Genomic DNA, 12,505 nt, shown 5'->3' with positions numbered 1-12,505 from the left:
CACTAAATTAGGTTGTTTCATTATGGTTTCCTTTTACCTCTCTCGGTTTTTTCTTTTAAGTCTCAAAGGGCTTATTTCTTTTATCATAATGAGCATCAAATTGCCCATCATAAAGGGGGTGTGTCAGCCAGTATCACTCTAACAACGCACAGCTTCAACCCTACGGTTAGTTGTTACACAATAAACTAACTCCCTTACACCACACGTTCTTCTACTGCAAGGAATTAAGGATCTCAACAAGAAACGTGTTCTTTTAGATAGCAGCATATATACCTCTATAGGTAGCAGTAATCTAGGGGGACAAGCGGCGTCCAATTCCTCGCGCCCAGCTTCACAGAAACAAATAAGTGAAAGCAGATAAATGATAGGAGATTCCGATTGGTTGCCCTTTTGTCAGTGTCTGCATAGTGATTAATAGTTGAGCAATTGAAAGCCACCAACAAAGCTGAAAGCGCAACTGATGCTATCACCTGTACATGTGGTGCTCACTGAAATGGCCCCCATTATACATGCTGTGGGTCATAATGTGAACCGGCTAGCGTAAATCCGGCCCCATTCGAGTATCATACGATAAAGTTTGATGGCACGGCACTCGCCTATCTTTAAATGGCCCCCACTCTATTCCAGCATAAAACTTCTACCCACGCCCCAACAGCCCGAATCAAACCATGACACTAACGTGGGATCCTCCTATCCGGCGGGTGCGACCGCCACCGGCCGTCGATAGGCCGAATCGGTTCCGCTTCCTAGGCAAACGCATCACCACCCTAATAGGCAGACCTCTTGGGGACGGCCCGACTGCGCTACCCGTCCCTCATCCCCGTCCGCGTCCACTGACACCGACCACTGAAGACGATCTGGGGATGCATGAGCAGATGCAGTCACCGTTTTTTGGACGACTACCCCTGGATATCCGCTTGCGTTTATATGAAGTCTTGTTCGGAAAACGCGTTGTGCACATTGGGATGGAGTATGATTACCCTATTCGCAAAGGAAACGGGCACGGTGGTTATGAGAGTAGATGGCCAAGAGAAAAAGCAGGACAGCGCAGGGAGTGGCGCTGGAGAAGTTGCGTTTGCTGTCGCGGCTCTAACAATCTCTGCAAAGATAAGTGTACGGGCGAATGTGGCTATCGTGATAACCAGTATTGCGAAGAGAATGGTGTCGCGAAAAATCCAGAAAAGTGTAGGGTGGACGCGCGATGGATTTTAGTGTGCCGTAAGGCGTAAGTCTACTACCCCAAACCCTTACTTACTACGATGATGGCGTTCACAAGCACGTTGTAACCTCGAGTAGATATTACGAAGGCATCGCTGTCCTATACGAGACAAACACTTTTACTATGAGATATGCCATTCATAAAACCCCTCCTATAGCCGTCCCACTAGGACATGAAGTCCCCTACTACCATAGAGCTTTAGATTGGTACAGAGTTAGTACGTCGTCGATTCCATCTATTCCTGATTGCAACGACTATGAGAACCCTGGATGCTGGAGACAATTATCTATCATTTCACTGGCTCTTCCTACGAACCACTTCGGATCAATTACATCTCTCGAGATTACCCATTGGGGTATTATATGGCCTCCTGACCCCGGCCAACCTCATGAACTCCAATGTTACGAAAACACCTGGCGCGAGATGCTTCTTCCGCGGCTACGCAGATTGAGGGTCCATCTTGAAACATGGTATTATGAGGGTTATGGGGTTGTTTCCCCCAGGATTGAGGCTGCTTGGTTTAGTGTAGTTGACGATATTATCCGTTCGAGGAATCTGCACCTTGAGTTCATGGTGCCCGACTCTTGGTTGTTCGCGCTGAATACCCGGAATGCTGAGCCCTTGACCGGATCCAGGGGGCCGCATGACAGGTTTTGGAGATCTGTCGATTCAGTCGAGGGCGCTGGGAATTCTTCTAAGGGACTTGGGTACTTTGTAGTTGGGACTTGGGATATGAATCCAAATCGGATGAGCAACTGGTAAGTTTATCACGAGACATGTACATTCAGAGGCATATCCCGACCCATATAAATACTTGCCCGGACTAACAGTGAGCATACAGTGGTGGATAGTCTTTGGCCCAGTTTAAAAACTAAATTCTTGATGTCCACTTTGTCTCCTTCCCACCGTCGCCTAGATATTGCTTTCCAGCACGAGCGTAAATACCCAAAACCCACTTCCAGATGTCCTTTGACGCCTCTTCCTTTTTGAATCCCACACTCCTTGTTTTTTCCAGCGCAAGATGATGATCAAAATCAAACACTTCCATCCACATGTCAAAACCATCCTCAAAGGTTATCACTTGCAGATCGACTCCTTTCTCCCTTCTTAACTTCTCCACCATGTCTCCATGGCTTCTAACAAATCCAACTGCACCACCTAGGTATCTTGCATCTTCTTTGTCCACGGGATCTACCCCTTCGAGTCCAAAGTTGGCCACAATGTCGCGCCAGCGATCTCCGTATGATACTGGAACAGTCTCACCACCGATATTGTAGAGCTCGCCATTGCCTGAGCGCTGAGGATTCAGGCATAAGTGGATGCTGAAGTGCGCGAAAACGCGCTGGTTGCCTTCATTGTTGAGGACGCGAAAAGAAGGGCCAGGAGATGGATATGGCACGCGCGGAGAGAGCGCGTCAGGGTGCCCCTTCTCATGCATGAAGCGATAGAGGGAGAGGAAGTTTCCATATGTGCCAACGAGGTTATAGGGACTGGAATGTGGGACAAAGCCGACCTGAATGTAGATGGTGAGTCAGTGTCTCTTTTATTAAATAGAAGATGAGGAAGAACGTACAATCATGTCGCAGCGCACTTCAGCCCATTTCCAGGCTTTGCCTTTTTGGCGCTGCGTCAGTTCGTCGCGGATCACGTAGTAAAAAAGCTCGCTGCGTGCGGGTTCTGGGAGTGTGTTCATGGTTTCGACAAAAGGTGCCTTGTATGGGCGAGAAGGAAGATGAATTCCGTAGCCCTGATTGTATTTTGTTTCAGTAAAAAACCATGGGTATTTTACGAGGCCATTTTAGGTTATACTTTGTACCTTTGTTCCTGTGGGAAAGACAACGTAGCGTAAGTTCAAAGCAAGCGACTCCAGAGCGTCAAAGCTGTGTTGAACCATAGAAAGGTTCATGGCAGCTTCAGTAGAAAAGTCGGGATCAAATTTGTATGCTAATGATAATAAACATGCTTAGTTTTTTGTCAACTATTGGTTTTCAAATGTTAAGACTAACCGAAGTAGAAGACATGATCGACTGTCTCAATGTCTGGGGCCTTTTCTTTAAGAGTCTGCTTCAGATCATCTGCATTGGTATTCAAAAGATCGATTCCGCAAATGAGGTTCAAAGCAGGTGTTTCCGGTCCCGGAGTTGGCCACAATGAATCCTCGAAACTTAGGGGTCTGTTGGTGATTGCCGTCACTCTGGAGTACGTGCCCTTCTGCGGATAGCTGCTGAGGATTTCATTCACTGCGGCCCAGCCCAGGATACCTGAAGCGCCGAACACGAGAGCGTGGTGGGTCATGAAGTCTGACAGGGCTGGCAAAAACAAAAGGGTTTAAAGGAAAAATGATGGGCGTGCGGAAGTTGGGACGAAGTACGATCTTATACACTTCGAACCGGATGTGCATGTAGATTTGTGTTCGGAGAATATTCGCATCTGGAAGATCGGTGGGGGCTAAAAATTAGGTGAGAATACCGAGAGGAATCACATTTGGAAAGCGATGTAGCGATCGTATACCAGATACCCACTTTTTGCTTTCATCGCAAAATTCTACCACTTGCAATTTATGGACTCTCGAAAAGCTGATCTCTTTCCCGCTTTATGCTGACAGCATCCACCCCCCAAGTATTGAGCTTTAGTGCCGAGTTGCAGCAACGATTGTTTAAGGTCGATGAGATGTTGCAAATATTGCCAAGCAGTGGTCATCGGCGAATCAGAAAGCCGGAGTCTAATCGTGAGTAGGGCACTCTTTTTCTATGAGACTGAGGCAACAAGAAGATTTATAAATTAAATACGGAGAAATCCTAATGGGAAGCAAGCGAAATTGCTTAAAAGCTAAGCCATGGCGTGAGATCATGCCAGTTGTTCGGATGTTTTACCAACTCGAATGATAACTGCGCGGGGATGCCTGCATAGCAAATCAACTGATTGAACGGCTATACTGCCAACAACTAGTTAAATCTCAACCAGGCGACATCCCGAGTGGTATTACATACAGTCTAGTTCGCCGATCTGGTAGTGAAACCAAATAGGTACGCTCTCCTTAGCGTTGGGGCGGAAAAAGCAAACAAAGTGGCAAAGCGCTTCTTCCTATCATAGTAGTCTTACACAATCGGCTTGACCAGGGTGACGCGATACAGACACTCATAAAAAAAGGGTTAATTTAGAGCTAAAGAGATTTAAAGTGTTATTATTTTAGAATTATATTTGCTACTGTTTGTTCTGTGCAGTCGTTGTTCTTTCAAAACCACGCAAACAGCAAACTTTTGATATTATTCAAAGCAATGTTAAAGTACTCTCAGTTTCAGTGGTGTTGGTAAGCCAGTAGAGCTCCTGCTTATTATCTGGTATAAGTGAAAGTCACATCGCCAGTGTTCGCAACGTTCCGGGCAATTGTGATAGAATCAGCATCCTGGTAATTGCTTTGACAATTATTGGGTCCAAGAAATAAACAAGGCACCACCTCTTGGCCAATAATATCTCTAACAGATTGGTTATGTGAAGTGCCCATCGGGTCTTTACCGCTGTTGGCAGTTGCAGCTGCGACCCCACTTCCGACATCCCCGCACGGAGTTTAGCCATAGTGAATAACCGCACATGCCAGCAATTCGCTGTCCTCTCAACCCGATACTCAACGCAAAACTTCACAAAATATGCTTTTAGTCTTTAAACTAAGCTCAGGCACACTCTCCAGCGTGAGTGTAAGATATGGAGATGTTGAGCGGGACGAACGTATAAGACCGACGTCTTCTCCGCACGTGGAGTGGAGGCTTTACGTGATTGTCGCTTATGCATGCTGCACGCTTCCGCAATTAGAAAAGTTTGTTTCAAACGGCTGACATTTAGCATGCTTATCCTTGCCATTGTCGCCTTCCGTCATGCTTAAATCCAAGTTGAGAAAATGCCGCACAGGGGAATTTCCGCTCAAGCCGGTGTAAGCAGCCACATATTTGCTTTCAATCCCAAACGTGAACTTCATAGCACTGTTTCTCAAACAGCTCTAGAGTTTAGTTTTTTGGTCTTGAACGCCTTTCAAATGCCTAACAAAGCCCAGTCAAGTCGAGCAAATCATGAGCCTGCTTCGTTAAAGTAGCTTCTGAAAGATAAAGGATCACGGGCCGAACCTTATCTCCAGAGCAAACCTTGCTCGCCTCGCTATAGCCGTGAATCTTAATAGCAGTGGCAAAGGGGGCTGACAAGTAGCAGGCCTGACGATGTCCGTAAGCAATAATGTTTCACATAATTTCTCGCAATGCTTGCAATACATATTCATCCTGTCGCTTGAAAGCAACATTTGCTCCGCTCAAACATGCGGAGAAGACATTTCTCAGTACCACCGCTCCAGCTTCATTGATCTACTGCATTTCCTGTTCAACTGTGGCGTAGATTTACGCAGGCATCACAACGCTGCAGAGAACCCGGTTATCATTATAGCAAAGGTCAGCTTCTGCACATTAGAAATCTTGGCGTCAGCATACATATTGCGCCACTCCGAATGAGGAATAACCACCCACAGTCTCCGCGGGGAAAGGCGAGTTTCTCTTAGAATACCTTGTGAAGCATGGGATAGATGCGTTATCACTTCAAAATAATATCGACGAGGCAATTGTTGATTGGTGAACACATTACTGCAGTAAGCCCAGGATATCACATGCTTAGAGCCCATGTCGCGAGTATATGCCTATCATGGGTCGGTGTACGGAAACCTGAAAAATGGCAAAACGTCTAAAACTCGATCTTTTCCCGCCCCATAAAATTTGAAGTCTGAAACGAAAAGTACTGCATTAACACCTTCATCTTTACAAGGATGACCCGTTGTTGTATTAGGATCTACGCTCTTTATCTCATCTTCCTAGCAGCTTTCCGGTCTTTGGCTTCCGCAGAGGCAATATGTGGATTGATGAACCAGAGAAGTGAGTCTCGACGCTAACTTGTCTCCGTTATATTTTTCATTATAAGAAGAGTTGAAGGCTGATACTGTTGCTGCCAGCTGCCATCGTTAATGATCGATTATTATTTTCAAGCGGCAACTACACGTTCGACGATGGAAAATCATGGCAAAACACTTCTTCACTCTACTGGATTATGCTCAACGAAACGATCGACGTTGATAAACCGTTGGATCTGTCGCTTTTTCAAACATCTGTCCTGCCCGGCACGACACTTACTGGCGGCGAACCTCCAAAGACAGGTGGCTCAACCGGGACATACTTTTACGACCACGAAATGCTATATCCATATGCAGCCATGATTGGGCCAGAAGCGGACGACATCTACAATGAAATTTGGGGATTCAATACCTCAACGGACGAATGGAGTCTGATCGAAGTAGAAGGCGGTAGAATAAGCTACGCATCCAACAGCGATGGTGTGTTTGCAGTGGATGTAAAGAACGGAGTGTCTTTCTATACAGGTGGCTGGCTCATGGCATCCGAGAATAGCACCAATGGAACTATAAAGTTCCAATCGGAGAACTCACTTAATCCACAATGGAGCTTCATGACGGCACAGGAGGGTTTATCTGGCCCACACATCTTACAAGGCGTCATGTCCTACGTAAGGAAAGGAGATTCAGGAATCCTTGTGGCTTTCGGAGGATACGACACAGAATACAAAGGAAGTCAATTCAAATCAGGCTGGGACTGGGACCAGCGAGATATGAGCGATATTTGGGTTTACGACATTTTTTCGAACATGTGGTACCGACAACAAGCCACAGGCGATATCCCTCCCAAACGCTCTGAATTCTGCGCTGTTGTTTCATCTGCACCGGACGACTCGAGTTTCCAAATTACTATCTATGGGGGCTGGGACCTGGCGGAAGATCAAGCATATGACGACATTTACGTGCTTAGTATCCCATCATTCCGCTGGATACGGGTCAATGGGTCAGATCCAAAGACCAGCCCTGGACGCCACCGGCACAAATGCGATATGTGGAACGATGCGCAAATGATCGTCTCAGGTGGCCGCGTTAACCTTGGGGTTGGAAATGAGACGACGGTTTTAAACGACAAATGCAACTCGACATATCCCCCTTTCAAGGTGCTAGACACTTCCACATATACCTGGCGGACACAATTCGAGCCGAAGATAGAATACTCTGTCCCGGACGTAGTAGCGACTATCATTGGGGGAAGGTGAGTTTTCATGCTGTTCTCCGTTACGCTTTAAACTAATTTGATCAACTGTACAGCTCCACAGGGGGTGCGACGCTGAACACGCCAAAGAATGGTTGGAATTACAGCGATCTCGCTTCTGTATTTTCTAAGACAGTGGAGAGAGACACGTACACCTACAACCCTGATGCTTCCACCACAACGGAAGCCAGTAGTTCCAACCCCCTCTCCGGTGGAAAGATTGCAGGCATTGTCGTTGCAGTTGTCGTCGCGGTATTGTTTGTAGCAGGAGCCGCAGTGTATTTCTGGATCATCAGGAGAAGGAAAAAACGGCAGTTGGAAGCCGACGCCAGGGAAGCTCGGTTTAGGGAAGCCCGGTTAGCGGAAAAGCCGGAACTGGATTCCAAAGAGAAGGGGCGCTCGGAGCTGTCTCCTGAAAGTGCAATTTTTGAGGCAGAGATGGGAAAAGAAAAACCAGCAGAGCTGGACGAATTGAAAGAAAAACAAGAGCCAGTGGAACTGCCAGCAAACTCACCAACTCCAGAGCTCCCGGGATAGGTATTTCCTTGTGAAGGTTTTTACTACTGAGTATTTCGTTTGCGGTTGTAAACTATATGGATGTTGGAAAACTCATTAAATGTTAGCAATAGCTCTTTGTTTCTTTGCAGCAGAATGGCCGCACATCCCCATCGCTATGTTATTATGATGAGCTATTACTGGGATAATTTCCTGTCAAATGTGCATGCTTGTAGACCTTAGGACTAGTCAAGTAAAAAACGAGTATAATGTTGGTAAGTTTGTTAAACTGTATGTTTGCGCATGTTGCCATTTCCGGCTGGGAAAAGACGGGGTAGCCATTCAACAAGAGTGAGACCAGTAAAGGTGGTGGGATGTAAGGCAGGAAGGGCCATTTCGCCGTAGATCTCTGGCGCCGGCGAATAAAGTTTTGTTGTGAAGACATTGCGGTGTTTCAGTGCTTGAGGGAGATATGGGCTTGGTTTCAAGTTCAGGATTTAGAAGTGGCCGATTCTGTTGGTAATGCTGCAGCAAGTCATAGGCTGCTCTTGTTTCCTAGCGTAATTTTACCTGTTATCTCCTTATTTGAGCGAGGCCAAAGACGTTTTCTTATTGGCACAAAGAAATGCAGTTAACCCAGTTAAACAAAGTTATAAACGCAAATCCCAAAAACAACAAATAAAATCAATATTAAATACAAAGAACTGATTAATTCTCATCCACTTTCACTGCAGTACTGACGAACTTTTTCCTTTGTAATTTCCCTACTCTTGCCCTTGCACTAAACCCTTCACACTAATACCACGAGCTGGTCGTCTCATTGTAAACCGCCGCATCCACCGGCCCCCAAGTACAGCCTGCCGCACCAACAGCGGATCCACCACAAGAAGCCGTCTCGCTGTTCAAATTCAAGCGCGCATACTTCTCATGCCACCTAGCAATCAAATCAGCACCCAATTGTTTTCCACAAATGCTCACATACTCACGTGTTATTCTGGTCTTGGAAATCATGCCTCACCTCCAAGTCAAACACCTTGAAGCTCTCATAGCTGGGGACATACCAGCTCCACGCTGTCGTGTTGCAGATAATCTACACAATAATTCACATCAGCGTGCCTTTCGACCTTCGCATGAAGATCTCCTTTGCAAACGTACGTATCCTTGCGGTCGACCCGCGGGGGTCCGGTAGTCCCAGTCCGCGCGACAAAGCGCCACCTCGCTACTGTCCGCATTGTCCTCCCAGACTTCAAACTGTAGGTTGTTGAAGTAGTTGCCTGGTCGCCCACTGGGGGCGTTGGAGTAGATGGTGTTGAGGTGGATGCATTGGCCGGGGGTGCTGCATGTGGCTGCTGATGCAGCGGTGGCGAGAAGAGCGAGTAATGGAATGATGGAGCTGATGAAGCGCATGTTTGCGGGGATAGGGTGGCTTGTTAAGTGTGCAAAGGAGTGGTGCTAGTGGATGATGCTTCGGAGAAGAGATCGGAATGATTTTATATCAGACTTTCATCGCTGTGAAGGTTGCCGTAATGCGTATACGGGGTTACTTGATAAGGGTGAACGGTGTAACGTAGGATAAGGCAAGCATTTTGAGAAGATACGGATGAGTTTTCGTACAATGGTATCTGATTTTCCTAGAACTCGTGTAGGATGTCAGCTTACGAGTCACATGATCCTGCATATACGATTCTCACGATATGTCGGTGGTGTGAGCTAGAGTTATTTTTGCAAAGTCACTGTTACTGTCTAAATATTCTCTTGCGAGGGACGTCGAGACATCACTATGTACTGCGGAAATAGAAATGCTTTCGACTTGAAATTTAGTACGTAAAGAAAGCTAAGTTGAGAGTTATATAGTTCGAAGTTAGCTACCCCAGCAAAATATGAAATAATTTGTGTTTTTAGATTTGAAACACGAGCAAGGTTGTAAGCTTTATGTGTGGTCGGGTGGTTAGAGCCGCGAAATGGTGTTTGCGGTGTTGATGCCACACCGGCATGACCCGGCGGATATTTCGTTTTCTTTGTTTGGGGCACCGCTTCACATTTTCATGTCAATCCATAATGCGAGCTGAAACCTTCTTTACTCAAGTTGAATAACATATTATCAAACTCATGCAAGCCAGTAGCAATATAAATGCGCTAAGGAAATGCGCAAAAGTTAAGGATATACTGAATAACGAGATAGTATGCAACCGCTTATCCGTTGCTCGGTTTGAAGCCATGGAACCTTTCAAGCACATTTCTTATAGGCATTGGATACATCGGGAGTATGACCCATAACGCCAGCGTAAGAGTAGTCCTCTTTCATGACCACTCTCACCGGATCCTTAGCACCACCTGCCAGTTGAAGCATTAGCATCCCCTCACAATAAAATTATCAAAACAGCGCTAAGCGGAAAACATACCCGTCCACGCACTATCTTTCTTCAAGGGATACTCATACAGGTTTGTTGACTTGGGAATGTTCGGGAACACTGGCTTTCGGTCCTTTCCTTCGTTTCCGAAGAACTTAGGGAAGCCGCCTACGCCACCTTGACTCTGTGCGGTCCTAGCTTGGCTGAGAGCGTTGTTGATGTCCGCCTTCGAGTATTCTTTATCTCTGCATTTCACCATTTCAGGGACCTTGGCGCGGGCGAACAAATTGTTGGCGTATGCGACCTCGCCCGCACTGGCACTAGCGGCGTCTGCGTTCGCGATGGGGGAGGCCACGGAGATGGCAGCGAGGCCGAGAAGGAAGGCAGACTTGAGAGGGAAGAACATTGTTATTTTGTCGAGGGAGACAGAAGTAGTTTGGTCGTTGAGATCTGATTTGGTGCTTGTAATGAGCTGCTTAAACCTCTCGAGCTTCTCTTATATACCCAAAGATGCATACGGACTATCGTGCCGTGCTCTCAGCTGTGAGTACTCCTCTGCACTGATGAAAATGCCATTTCGAACATGCTTGTCCAAATGATCATTAACATTAGCTTCATAAATACCGGCATGTCAAGAATGATTCCTGTTGTGGAACTACCATTGGTCAAACCTGAAAGCGCAATATGACCACTACCCTTGAGTACTTCGAAAAACTGTAGCACAGACGCCTCAGCTCGTGGGGGCTTGGAACGGAGGTATACGTGGACATTGCTCATCCGGGCCGTGCCGGTTGATCACTTATGCAAAGTGGAGGATTTGGTGTAGGGTTCGGCAGATTGCAGCTAAATTCATTGGAGCGGCTGAGTGCGGGGCGTGAGGGGCTATGTAAGCCCCAACCCTTACTTTTTCTTTGCACAGCTGTTTCAAAGCGGATCGAAGCGGAATGATATCGGGCTTCAGCTCAGAGAGCTGCATGTCAGATGACGTCACTGGCCTTTTTCCAGCGCTTTCACTCGATAAAAGAGAACCTTTCACGCTCAATCAATATCTCTCAACGACAACCCCGCCTTCTCATTACACCCAAACATCACAATGCCACTGAGTAAAGAATCCCTTCGCCATAGCCAGGCCAAACACATCTCGGAGCTGGAAGCCAAAGACGAGTTCAAGGTCTTTGATGCTTTAGTCCATCAGAAAACTCTTTCACCTTCCGACGCCGTCCACACAATTTTAGATCTCACTAAAGCCGCCATTCAAGCTAGCGAGCAAGATGATGAGGCACTCGGCATGCAGCTCGAGCGTACTTCTGCCTGCTTTTTCGAGGCCGGTGCGCGCGCGTCACCAGACCAGCAGGAGAAGCTCATCGCCGTGCTGCAGGAGCTGCAGAACACGACGGTAACGGACCCAAAGACGGGCGAGCCGGTGCAGTATTTTGGCAGCATCGTCTGGGCGGACCTTCCTACCGTCGGCATTACATTTGCCGACGAGCTGGGCTCGTTCGGTATGATCGCCACCTCCCTATATTCCTTCAATAGCAAAATGAAAGATAACAAGCCTACTTAGACCCTCTCGACGCAACCAACTGGCCGGAAGAGAATGAGCGTTGGGAGCTTGTCACTGCTTTCGCCGCGCAGCTTACTGCTTCCCCTGCCATCAAGTTCGACATGTCTTCTTCATGGGCACTCACAGCATTCAAATACGCCTTCGGGACGCAGAACGAGCCGTCCGAGCCTACGGACGTTGCCATCAGAGCTGCGTGTTTGTGGTTCATGCTTGCGGGAGAGAGGCTGTGGGACCATGTTCGTAAGGGGGATCTGTTTGCGAGTGTAGAGGGGGAGAACGATGTCAAGTATAACCTTGAGAGGTGGGAGGGCTGGAAGAAAGATTTGGAGAAGCTGAAGAACTCGGAGGATCAGAAGACGAGATCGTTGGTGGCGCTTGCGTTGGGGACCATTGGGAGCGTGGAAGGGAAAAATGAATAGGGGAGGGTGGTATTGAAGTTTTTTGGTTGCGGCATGGAATGTTGCGTTCGCAGTATGGCATGATAGGCATGACTGAATGTGTATTTTGACGTTATAGCTTCAAGTGTTCATCGGCCAACGATTCAGGAAACTTGAAATCTTGCAAGAGAAATCAGCTGATGGGACATGCAAGCGAAACTATGCGCTTCGCGATTACCAAAAGAAAAACCATCAAATATTACCCAGTGCTGAACAGACACATCTACACGCCATCCCCTATCCTATATCTTTTTAGGGATCTCTCCGACTTCTTTATCGATCTTTCCACAGACTTGTCATCCACC

At 47.1% G+C, this 12,505-nt stretch overlaps 6 protein-coding genes across 6 annotated transcripts; 3 read left to right on the top strand and 3 right to left on the bottom strand.

Annotated features, from left to right (window-relative positions):
• Nucleotides 1-668: 668 nt before the first annotated feature.
• Nucleotides 669-1,981, top strand: K452DRAFT_312371 (uncharacterized protein; the record flags this gene model as incomplete). The annotated part of the gene is made up of 2 exons (XM_033543551.1): nucleotides 669-1,225; nucleotides 1,297-1,981. 2 exons carry the CDS (start codon nucleotides 669-671, stop codon nucleotides 1,979-1,981), a joined length of 1,242 nt encoding a protein of 413 aa, XP_033393076.1.
• K452DRAFT_278583 (uncharacterized protein) lies at nucleotides 1,642-3,955 on the bottom strand. Its single transcript, XM_033539372.1, has 5 exons — nucleotides 3,226-3,955; nucleotides 3,036-3,163; nucleotides 2,793-2,966; nucleotides 2,061-2,732; nucleotides 1,642-1,977 (listed from the first exon to the last, which is right to left on the bottom strand). The coding sequence occupies exons 1-4, from the start codon at nucleotides 3,512-3,514 to the stop codon at nucleotides 2,091-2,093; spliced, it is 1,233 nt and encodes a 410-aa protein (XP_033393075.1). The 5' UTR covers nucleotides 3,515-3,955; the 3' UTR covers nucleotides 1,642-1,977; nucleotides 2,061-2,090.
• A 2,343-nt stretch (nucleotides 3,956-6,298) lies between these two features.
• On the top strand, nucleotides 6,299-7,890 carry K452DRAFT_235964 (uncharacterized protein; the record flags this gene model as incomplete). Its single annotated transcript, XM_033537472.1, has 2 exons — nucleotides 6,299-7,353; nucleotides 7,410-7,890. The coding sequence occupies 2 exons, from the start codon at nucleotides 6,299-6,301 to the stop codon at nucleotides 7,888-7,890; spliced, it is 1,536 nt and encodes a 511-aa protein (XP_033393074.1).
• Nucleotides 7,891-8,483: 593 nt separating this feature from the next.
• On the bottom strand, nucleotides 8,484-9,437 carry K452DRAFT_361905 (uncharacterized protein). Its single transcript, XM_033546458.1, has 3 exons — nucleotides 9,004-9,437; nucleotides 8,835-8,938; nucleotides 8,484-8,782 (listed from the first exon to the last, which is right to left on the bottom strand). Exons 1-3 carry the CDS (start codon nucleotides 9,253-9,255, stop codon nucleotides 8,644-8,646), a joined length of 495 nt encoding a protein of 164 aa, XP_033393073.1. The 5' UTR covers nucleotides 9,256-9,437; the 3' UTR covers nucleotides 8,484-8,643.
• A 490-nt stretch (nucleotides 9,438-9,927) lies between these two features.
• On the bottom strand, nucleotides 9,928-10,665 carry K452DRAFT_321788 (uncharacterized protein). The gene is made up of 2 exons (XM_033544431.1): nucleotides 10,251-10,665; nucleotides 9,928-10,182 (listed from the first exon to the last, which is right to left on the bottom strand). Exons 1-2 carry the CDS (start codon nucleotides 10,603-10,605, stop codon nucleotides 10,076-10,078), a joined length of 462 nt encoding a protein of 153 aa, XP_033393072.1. The 5' UTR covers nucleotides 10,606-10,665; the 3' UTR covers nucleotides 9,928-10,075.
• Nucleotides 10,666-11,177: 512 nt separating this feature from the next.
• On the top strand, nucleotides 11,178-12,228 carry K452DRAFT_361903 (uncharacterized protein). The gene is made up of 2 exons (XM_033546457.1): nucleotides 11,178-11,701; nucleotides 11,764-12,228. The coding sequence occupies exons 1-2, from the start codon at nucleotides 11,293-11,295 to the stop codon at nucleotides 12,180-12,182; spliced, it is 828 nt and encodes a 275-aa protein (XP_033393071.1). The 5' UTR covers nucleotides 11,178-11,292; the 3' UTR covers nucleotides 12,183-12,228.
• The last annotated feature ends 277 nt before the right edge of the window (nucleotides 12,229-12,505 follow it).

The sequence above is a fragment of the Aplosporella prunicola genome, assembly GCF_010093885.1.
Source record: "Aplosporella prunicola CBS 121167 unplaced genomic scaffold K452scaffold_30, whole genome shotgun sequence".
NCBI lineage: Eukaryota > Fungi > Ascomycota > Dothideomycetes > Botryosphaeriales > Aplosporellaceae > Aplosporella > Aplosporella prunicola.
This window is presented reverse-complemented; position numbering and strand designations above follow the sequence as displayed.

What these genes read in the sequence shown, in the direction of transcription:
- K452DRAFT_278583 (XM_033539372.1), bottom strand. Translation starts at nt 3,514, where the DNA reads ATGACCCACCACGCTCTCGTGTTCGGCGCTTCAGGTATCCTGGGCTGG. An exon ending in TCTTTCCCACAGGAACAAAG is followed by an intron (nt 2,967 to 3,035) that starts GTACAAAGTATA and finishes AAATACAATCAG; the next exon opens with GGCTACGGAATTCATCTTCC. An exon ending in AAGTGCGCTGCGACATGATT is followed by an intron (nt 2,733 to 2,792) that starts GTACGTTCTTCC and finishes ATCTACATTCAG; the next exon opens with GTCGGCTTTGTCCCACATTC.
- K452DRAFT_361905 (XM_033546458.1), bottom strand. Translation starts at nt 9,255, where the DNA reads ATGCGCTTCATCAGCTCCATCATTCCATTACTCGCTCTTCTCGCCACC. An exon ending in CGGGTCGACCGCAAGGATAC is followed by an intron (nt 8,939 to 9,003) that starts GTACGTTTGCAA and finishes ATTATTGTGTAG; the next exon opens with ATTATCTGCAACACGACAGC. An exon ending in TTCCAAGACCAGAATAACAC is followed by an intron (nt 8,783 to 8,834) that starts GTGAGTATGTGA and finishes TTTGATTGCTAG; the next exon opens with GTGGCATGAGAAGTATGCGC.
- K452DRAFT_321788 (XM_033544431.1), bottom strand. Translation starts at nt 10,605, where the DNA reads ATGTTCTTCCCTCTCAAGTCTGCCTTCCTTCTCGGCCTCGCTGCCATC. An exon ending in GAAAGATAGTGCGTGGACGG is followed by an intron (nt 10,183 to 10,250) that starts GTATGTTTTCCG and finishes TTCAACTGGCAG; the next exon opens with GTGGTGCTAAGGATCCGGTG.
- K452DRAFT_361903 (XM_033546457.1), top strand. Translation starts at nt 11,293, where the DNA reads ATGCCACTGAGTAAAGAATCCCTTCGCCATAGCCAGGCCAAACACATC. An exon ending in CGACGAGCTGGGCTCGTTCG is followed by an intron (nt 11,702 to 11,763) that starts GTATGATCGCCA and finishes AAGCCTACTTAG; the next exon opens with ACCCTCTCGACGCAACCAAC.